Source organism: Gekko japonicus, unplaced genomic scaffold (genome assembly GCF_001447785.1).
Source record: "Gekko japonicus isolate JY-2015 unplaced genomic scaffold, Gekko_japonicus_V1.1 scaffold17, whole genome shotgun sequence".
Lineage (NCBI taxonomy): Eukaryota > Metazoa > Chordata > Lepidosauria > Squamata > Gekkonidae > Gekko > Gekko japonicus.
In genome coordinates, this window is record NW_015163604.1 from 1,060,804 (window position 1) to 1,070,771 (window position 9,968).

General features: G+C 43.4%; 1 protein-coding gene across 1 annotated transcript in view; it reads right to left on the reverse strand.

Annotated features, from left to right (window-relative positions):
• LOC107107021 overlaps nucleotides 1-9,968 on the reverse strand; it is a 76,539-nt gene that overhangs the window by 63,866 nt on the left and 2,705 nt on the right. Inside the window, exon 2 of the mRNA XM_015407232.1 lies at nucleotides 2,692-2,723. Coding sequence (XP_015262718.1) covers nucleotides 2,692-2,723 — 32 coding nt within the window. The remainder of the gene's footprint in view (nucleotides 1-2,691; nucleotides 2,724-9,968) is intronic.

Sequence of the window (9,968 nt, forward strand, 5' to 3'; positions counted from 1 at the left end):
AATTATTGGCCTTCATAAATCCATCTTTTCACATTAGTTGTCCCTTGCTGGCCCCAGCCACTGGCATTCATTGCTTCCTATCTATTAGTATATTTAAATGCCTTTTCACAGCACAGCTCTTCTTGAGCTTGATCCATATATTGGCCTCCACTCCTTTATGTTTGTTGTGTAAGCCTGTGGTGCTATTGCATTCTATATTGAACACAGCAAGTTGTCTTATATCAAATAAGACTGTCCAATGTTAGTATCATCTACTATGGCTGGCAGTGAATTTTCCAAGGCCCTGGGCAAGTGACGTCTGTCACAGCCCCTGCTACCTGCAGTCCTTTAACTAAATACCAAAGACTGAACCTGGGATCTTTTGCAAACAAAATATATGCTATACCATGCAGCCACAGCTACTCCTATACAGACCATTAAAGTGAACTGATAAGGTTCAATGTACACATTGGCTCTTGTAGGACGCCAGTCCGCAGGCAGGGCCTGGGAAACCCCTGGAATTACAGCTCATCTCCAGGCTGCAGAGTTCAGTTCCCCTGGAGAAAATGGATGCATTGGAGGGTGGACACTAAGCCATTGTACCCCACTGAGGTCCCTGTCCTCCCCAAGCTCCACCACCAAATCTCCAGGAGTTTCCCAACCTGGAGCTGGCAACTCTACCTCCCCATCCCCCACTGGTGGCCAGGGGGGACCTGACAACCCTAGTACCAACATGTAACTGCAGCATCTAAATGACTGTGAAGAAATTATGCCAGTTTGTTAAGTTTCTTCAACTCAGCATCTGAGCCTCAAGGGGAAAGGATTGCTCCAGATCCTCTGCCGTACAGACTTCTAATAAAGCTCCTCTTAATTCCATCCAATCAAGGCACTGTCTCTTTGAAAAGTGTTCTATGATATACTATCCAAGCTGTGACAAATAATTATTACCTCACCCAGGGTGAGGTAGTAGTAACTGCTACCACTGCTAGTGCCCCTAGAAGCTGCCTCTAAACTACAGCTAACAGCTGCCATGAATCAGAAAAGAGGAGAGCTATACAAGAGGATCCAATACCCAGAAATAAAGAGTCCAGCACATTTTCTCATCACCATGAGACAAGCCACTTCTCACCTCATTAATTTCTGTTCTGGTGGCATAAGACCAGAGCAGCCTAAACTCACGGAGGATCAACAATGACTTGATGCAGAGAATTCAGTCCAGTTTATAAAGCACAAAGAAAAGTACAGGAGAAAGAAAATAAAACAGAGTAGCTAACCAAGCACTAAATCTGACAAGCATCTTCATCGTTTTTCCCAGGGTCAAGGGGGACTGGACACCGTTAGGATAAGTGAGGAGAACTGAAAAGGTGACAGGATGGGCCAGCTCAATCTGATTTGGGCAATTAATTATTGATTGATGTTCCCATTGTCACTACAAGATACAACCATTAAGAGAGTAATTATCTAAAAAGAAAGACTGGGAATCTCTACGTGTTAAAAAAGTATTACTCAAGGCAAAATGAAAAAAGCAAGAACCTGTACTTGAGTCATTAGCCTTAAATGTTTCATGCAGGAGTCAACTTGGCTATCGCCTAAAATGTAAACTGACACCTGTCTTGTTTAAAATAGTGTTAACTGTGGTTTTAGTGTTATGCTTGTGTTGAAACGTATAATCTTTGTTGGCATAAAGCGAAAGCGTAACTAATACCTTTAATATGATGCACATATAGGCAAACCCTATTATTGGGGATATATATGTACTGGACACATCTGTGAGTTTGCCATGCAGGTGCTGAAATATAGAAACCAGCATGCAGTTTTGCAAGCTTTCTTCTTTGCTTTTTTATATGAAGCAAATTTCTTATGGCTATAAGAAAGTTCTGAAAACCTGTCTGGTCAAAGCCCAGGTACTTGCTGGTTGGGAATTTTAGCGATCAGAAACTAAAGAGTCTGCTTTTCTGTTTCTTGCATACAGATGCCAGCCTCCAGGTGGGACCTGGGGACTCCCTGGAATTACAGTTCATCCCCAGACCAACAGAGATCAGTTCCCTTGGTGAAAATGGATGCTTTGAAGGGTGGGCTCTATGGATGTGTAACCTACTGAGGTTCCTGCCCTCCCCAGGTTCCACCTCCAAATCTCCAGGAGTTTCCCAACCTTAAAAATCATGAAGCATCCATCCAATATTAAATAACAATTGAGAGAAATAAGCCAACGTATGGTATGTGTCCCCTTTTGCAACATAACTGGGTGCAGATGGAGAACTAGTGGGTATATCTGTTTATATTTTGTAAAATAAGTTAAATATAAAACTACAAGTATACTTTGTAAAAAAATTGTGAGGAAACACCACCACATACTTTTAAATGGGAACTTAAACCACATCTCTCTATATAACTAATCTCAGCCCACATCATTATACCTCATTGGGCAGCATCTTAATCACACTAACTTTTCCTAGTCCTGGAAGCATACAGTCCAAATGTGGTCATTCTGAAGTCAAAAGGGTTATTCTTGAGTACTGTTTTTCAAAAATCCCACTTCATTTGAAAAGAATACATAATTGACTTTTTGGCACTAATGGAAAGTTAAGAAAATCAAAAAAATTTCACAGCCCTTACATTTATTACAAAATCAATACAGTGAAGATCCTTTTCCATAACTGTAAAAACAAATCTGCCTCAAAAAAAAATTGCACACTTTGAAAAATGAATTACCTCTTTCTTCCAAGGTTGCAATACCAGAGTCACTGAAAGACAAAAATTTTGAAAATTTTATTACAGAAGAGCTAAAACGTGAGTTCCTTTGTAGCACCATTGGAGAGATTTTAAAAATAATTTAAAATTATTCTCAAAATAAAAAACCTGTAACAATTTTTGCATTTCTTTTCTCGTACAAAGCCATATTGTCATACACAGTTTAACCGAATAGCTGTATGAATGCAAATCGTGTTAAGGGCTTGTAGATTCTCAGATTCTCCACAGTCTGGGTTCTTTACTAGTATTCTCAGGACAAGGATTAGCATTTGAGGAGGGGCCATGGCTCAGTGGTAGAGTATCTGCTTGGCATGCAGAGGGACCCCAGTTCAATCCCCAGCATATCTAGTTAAAGGATTGAGTGGTAGGTGATGCAAAAGATTTCTGCTGAAACCCTGGAGAACTGCTGCCAGTCTGAATAGACAATACCGAATATGATGGACCAATGGTCTGATTCAGTATAAGGCAGCTTCAAGTGTTCACTTGGAAACTGAAAGTGCCATCAAGTTGCGGCCGGCCTAGGATGACCCTACAGGGTTTTCATGACAAGAGACATTTCCGAGGTGGTTTGCCACCGCCTGCCTCTGCATTGCGATCCTGGACTTCCTTAGCAGTCTCCCATACATAGTGACAGACTTCACGTTCCTGGGATCCCAGATCATCACAGACTGTGACTGCAGCCATGAAATTAAAAGACGCCTGCTCCTTGGGAGGAAAGCGATGGCGAACCTAAACAGCATGATAAAAAGTAGAGACATCACCCTGCCAACAAAAGTCCGCGTGGTCAAAGCAATGGTATTCCCAGTAGTCATGTATGGCTGCGAGAGTTGGACTTTATAAGGAAGGCCGAGCGCCGAAGAATAGGTTCTTTTGAACTATGGTGCTAGAGAAGACTCTTGAGAGTCCCTTGGACTGCAAGAAGATAAAATCAGTCAATCCTAAAAGAAATCAACCCTGACTGTTCCCTGGAAGGCCAGATAATGAAGCTGAAGCTCAAATACTTTGGCCACCAAATGAGAAGGGAGCACTCACTGGAGAAGACCCTGATGCTGGGAAAGATTGAAGGGCAAAGAAGACGGGGACGGCAAAGGATGAGATGGTTAGACAGTGTCATCGATGCAACGAACATGAAATTGAGCCAACTTCAGAGGACGGCGGAAGACAGGAGGGCCTGGCATGATCTGGTCCATGGGGTCGCGAAGAGTCGGACTCAACTGTGCGACTGAACAACAACTCCCATACAAATACTAAACAGGGCTGACCTCACTTAGCTTCTGAGATCTGATGAGATTGGGCTAGCCTGGCCCATTCAAGAAGGATCAAAATGAAGCTTTGCGCAATTTCTGCTAAATGGGAAACCAGCACACATCTGGCCCCATTGAGACTTTTTTTGAGAATGTAATTTACAATCACATACCATTCTTACAACTCTGAAGTAGTAAGAAGTTAATGAAGGTGTTGCAAGGTACAAAATAATCCAGAACTACTTGATCTCTTCAATAATTAAGGCTAAAATTATAAATGCTGCGGTGAGTATGTCGTGATTCTTTCTGTGTCTTCTGGCTCAGCTCCCCCATGGGATCACAGTACAATAAAGAACTAACATGTCAGCTCTGTAGTGATGATAAACTGGCGTGCAGTGTTTCTACACAAGTGTAAGTGCAGATATACCCTTAGACTACTGAACTAGGGTGTTGAGGCAGCAGGTGAACAGTAAACAGCTTTATTTGAACACAAAGTCAGAAGAACCAGAATGAGACAAACAATGGAGCAACAGGCTCCTTTTTAAACAGTCCGGGCTTGGCAAGCCACGCCCACATGTCAGATGGTAACCAATCAGAAACTGTACATAAAGACCAATCAGTTTGCTTCCCTCCAGAACCTCCTTTGTTCTGATAGGTCGGTTTACGATACCTTGGTCAGACTCAAGCTCAGTACCTTCATACATTATATTACATACACAACATAGGGTATAAGTATGGTTTAAATCAGGGGTCCCCCAACGTGGTGTCCATGGGCTTCATACAGGCCTGTAGCCAGGATTTTGTGGTTTGTGGGGCATATTTTTTTCTGGTGGGGCTGAAGTTCTCAGTGCAGGGGGAAAAGCCATTTAGCCACTAGAAAACTGTTACCAGGATAGATCTGCCAACCACTTTAGATGACAGTTCTCAGCTGCTGCAAGTTAAATCACTTCTGCCAGCCTAAGCAACAATTCTGATAACAAACCAGCAGGTGGGGGTGATGACTTCTAGAGTCAAGAAAGCTAACACTTAGGCAGAAAAACCCTCTTAAAGGAGACCTGTTTCTTGACACAGGGTCAGAAATGATCCTAGAGGTCACCTACTCCAACCCCCTTGCTCAGTGTGGGAATTAGTCAGCTACAGCACCCCACTCTGCTTAAAGGAGCGCATGCCTTTTAAAAAAAAAGTTTAAAAATGTTTGAAAAAAGTATTTACAGGAGAAATTATTGTGGGGCTGAGCCTTTAAGAAAGGTGGTGGAGCCCATTAAAAACAAAAAAAAGAAAGGTGGTGGAGCCCCTAAGGCCCCACCATAGCTATGGGCCTGGCATCATGGCACCCACAGAGACCATTCCTGGTGCCTGCCAAGCATTTTTAGAAAGTGAGTGGGGCCAGGTGGGACTTTTGACCAGCAAGGCTTTGGATTGGCCACTGGAGATCTGATTGGCTACCCAGATTTTTTAAAATGTTGCTTTGGCTGCAGCTGCCACCACAGCACAAGCGTCTTCAGTGCATGACTAAAGGTAAACTGGGGCTCCGGTCACACGGGCCGGAAAATGCGGGGGGGGGGAGCGTGGCTGTTTGCCCCAGGCTAAATAACCGCGCGATTGCACGATCCGACGTCCCGTGTAACTCCCGTGGAGGTCCGAAGGTTAGGGGGGAGGTGCCGATCACACCACAGGCAACGAAGCAGGGTGGCGCGGCAAACGGGGTTGTGGTTTTTTTGTTTAAACTGAAGTGTGCGCATGCTCCGTTGGATGCTTGTGCGCATCCAGTGGAGACTTGGAAACAAAACCCCTTTTGCACTCCTCAGTTTCTGTTTCAGGTGGGACTTCCAAGGGTCAAACGACACAGCCCTTGTCCCCCTATAGCCACCCTTCCCCACTCCCTCAGTCGTTCCTTCAGCCCCCTGCCCCCCAAACCTCCCCTCAACCCCCCCACTCCTCCCCCTTCCTTGATCTGCTCCGTCCTTCTGCCCCTCTCCCGACCCCAATCTCACTTCCAGCCACACCCTAGACACGGAGTCTCTCAGGACACGGAGGGACTTTCCCCAGCCTCCCCCCCCCAATACCCTTGCAAGGAGCCCCCTTCCTTCGGCTGAGCTCTTCTGGCTGCCAGAAGCAGTGTCCTCCCCCTTGCTGACCATCTGGACTTGTCCCTCCCCTCGATGCATTGTTATCTCCCTGACTTTGCACCGTGAATCAAACGTCCAGCGTCTGGAAACGGGGTGTTTTGTTGTTTGTTTACACAGTGTGCGCATGCTCCGTTGGGTGCTGTTGCGCATCTGTGGAGAGTTGAGGGGAAAAAAAACAAAGCTGTTTGCGAGGGGACACGGGCGGGCGCCGGATGCTACGGGATTCCACCGGGAACACGATCACGCGCCTGCCCTTGCCCCGCAGTTTCCGGAAACTAGTACCTCCGAGGTACTAGTTTTTTGACGCGCGTCTTTGCTGGGAAGCCTCGGCTGAGCCACGGGAGTGCTACACTTCCCAGATGTGCCGGTGAGATCGTGCCCGGAAAATGCGCCTGACTTCCGTCTCACTACCGTGGCTACTGTTCCGTGTGACCGCAGCCTGGGGCAACCATTCTGTGATTGGCTGCACCTTCTTCAGCAGCCATTTTATGGCTGTGTCCACCATGCTGTGTAAATTTCCAAAGATGCTTGCAGGTTCATGAGGGGGGGGCTGCTTTAAATTACAGTGTTTGCTCTTCTCTTTGAACGAGCAGTACAGGTCCCAAATTTATTTCAAAATGTTTAAGTTTGGAGCAAATGTTTGTTTGGAGCAAAAACATCCAGGAACTAAATGGATTCAGTGCTGCTGTTATTGTACACACTTTGTCTACATACATAAACGGGGCATGAATTTCAGCAAGGAAGTCTCACCAACAATTACTACTGAAAGGGTTTGAAGCACACGCTCAAACCACCAACAATGTGGATCTTGATCATTAATAATGGAAGCAATTCTTCCAATGAAAAGGGATAATAGTTCCATATGTGGATGAAGTACATTTGCCCTGATGGACTCAATAAAGAGTTAGGGGTTATTCCTGGACCCAGCCTTACAGATGGCAAAGTAGGCTGCCATCCTTGTTAGGAATGGCTTGTTTCAATTACACCTAACTCAGAAACTGTGCCTTCTCTTGGATTTACCCAATCTACCTACAATGATTCATGCTACTGTAACCTCACTAGATTACTGTAATGCATTCTACATGGAACTGCTCTTGAAGAAATTCCCCAATTAGCACATAAGGCATCAGTCTGGCTGTTGATTGGGCCTGAGAAGACCAATCACATTACTGAGATTCATGAACTTGTCCACTGGTTGCTGCTGAATTTCTGAATTCACATTACTGATTAAAGCCCTTTACTGCCTGGGACCCACATACCTACTAGAATACCCCTCCCAGTATAAGTCCTTGAAAGTCCTATTCTCATCACAGCAGGGATGTTTGTTCTTAAGTCAGAACTGATTCAGCCTGAATGAGGGCTTTTTTGGAGGCAGTTCCAGTCCTGTGGAACAGCTTGACAAATATAGTATGTGAAAAGCTTGGTGCTTCACAGAAGGAACAAGACAGGACAGGTGTCTGGGTAACTTGATTTGTTTTTGACAAATAGAGGTAGCTGCACTAGAGAATATTTAAATAATGATCACAAAATTTAAACAAAAATGTGTACAAAAAATCTACATTTATATATATGCACAAGGCAGTTGAAAATGACGATGATCTCCGGAATGTTCTATCGTTTCGATACTATTCTTCTTCCGAATGTGGATGAAAGCAATGACTCTTGGTCTGTTATTTCAACAGGTACGTATCAAAAATTTCAATAATATTCACCGATGTATCATAACATAGTTGCAAGAGATTCTGTGAAAGAATGTTCCTAGGGGAAAGTGCCTGTATAAAGAATGCCCTAGGAACATTCTTTCAGAGAATCTCTTGCAACTATTTTATGATACATCGGTGAATATTATTGAAATTTTTGATACGTACCTATTGAAATAACAGACCAAGCGTCGCTGCTTTCATCCACATTCGGAAGAAGAATAGTATCGAAACGATAGAACATTCCGGAGATCATCGTCATTTTCAACTGCCTTGTGCATTTATATATGTAGATTTTTTGTACACACTTTTGTATAAATTTTGTGATCGTTATTTAAATATTCTCTAGCGCAGTTACCTCACAGTTTCTTCTTTTTTTTGGTCTGTTCTGTGACTGTGACCATCATTTTTGAGCCAAATAAATAGGGGTTCCAGGTCTCCTCCAGCCACTGGTGGCAAGTGGCGGGGTAGGAACCGCAGTAGGGTGCAATGCCATAGAGTCCACCCTCCGAAGTATCCATTTTCTCCAGGGGAACGGATCTCTGTAGTCTGGAGATGAGCTGTAATTTCAGGGGGTTCCCAGGCCCCACCCGGAGGCTGACATGCCTACAAATAAAGCCCTGGTAAAGGCTCCTGCTTTTCAGGAACGTGTAAAAATGTTATTTAGCCGTGACCTGGATAGCCCTGTCTAACCTGATCTCATAAGATCCTGGAAGGATAAACAGGGTTAGTATTTGGATGGGAGGCCACCATGAAATAGCAGGGTCATGATGCAGAGGAAGGCAGTGGCAAATCACCCCTGAAGTCTCTTGCCTTGAAAACCCCCTGAGGGGTCACCATAAGTTGGCTGCAAATTGACAGCAAAGCAACAACACATTGTTTTACAGTTTACTGTTTTACAGATTATTTTTGCAAAATGCTTTGGGGCAAATCAGAAGAGCTGTTTATTTAAAATATTTATATACCTTTTCTTAAAAGAAGAGCAACAAAATCCTCTCTCAATCATAATACTCCCTGTTGACAAAAGCCACTTTTCCCCAATTCTTATAATACAGGAAATGCATCTGTCAACTTTACGGCAAAGATTAAATATTAACAGAGTCTGTTAAAGTCCTCTAGTCAGAATTAGCATCTCCTTTTATTGCCTGCTGCAAAGTACTGCCTAAGGCGGTGCAGAATCAATGTTAGACAAAGATACAATTCATCTCTTAGAATGATGTAACAAGGTTTCCTTTCCAGTCATGAACCACTGTTCTCATAGAAAACGCGTAATCAGAATTTCTAGATTTAAACTATAGTGATGGCAATTGATTTAACAGAGCTTTACTTATGTCCTTTTACTTTTAAAATTAATGTAAAGAAATGAATTGCAATTTAAGAAGAGGCTGGAGGAAAGACATTCTCCCAACACCTCCTTAAAAACATGCTATAATGGAATGCATTTCAACTTAACAGCCTCTGTATATCACATTTTCTGAAACGATGTTATATTCCAGATTCGTATGTGGTAGATCTATCGTACAAAATCTTAACCCTTAGATAAACTTCTTCAGAGATGCACATTTTTGATAACTGGGAAGTCTAACAAACACTTCAGTTTTCCTTTTCTTCCAGTTAACTGTTTGTGGGACTGTTATAAGAAACCCGCTGAGCAAGAGACAGGATGAGTTTACATCCTCAGTGTTATCAAATTTAACTGCATTCCATGCTTCCACCTTGCTATCCTGGATTGGATTTCCTGGACCCACACAATTTCCTTATCTCAGAAATGAAAGTGCAGAACTCTTTCCTAATAACTGCTGAATTTGCACAATTCCACCCACACTAAACTTATAACAAATTGGATATAGTGTACCAACAGTGTTGGGGGTGGGGAAGCATGTAACGGAATTATGATAAAGTGCTATTATTGTAAATGTAGCTTATACATTGCCAAGAAGTTTAAGAGAACATGTGAATGGATGCAAAGACACAGATTCATGAGAGGGGGGGGGGAGCAAAAGGCTTCAACAGAATCAAAAGAACTGCAAGACAAAAGTCCAAACGACTCAAACAAGGGTCTGTGCTTTTTGAATGAGGCACAGAATTTTCACGAGAAAATCAGGCAACAATAATGTGTTACAGGAAGTGGTGGTTTGTGCACTCCACCCCCATAAAGATCAGCA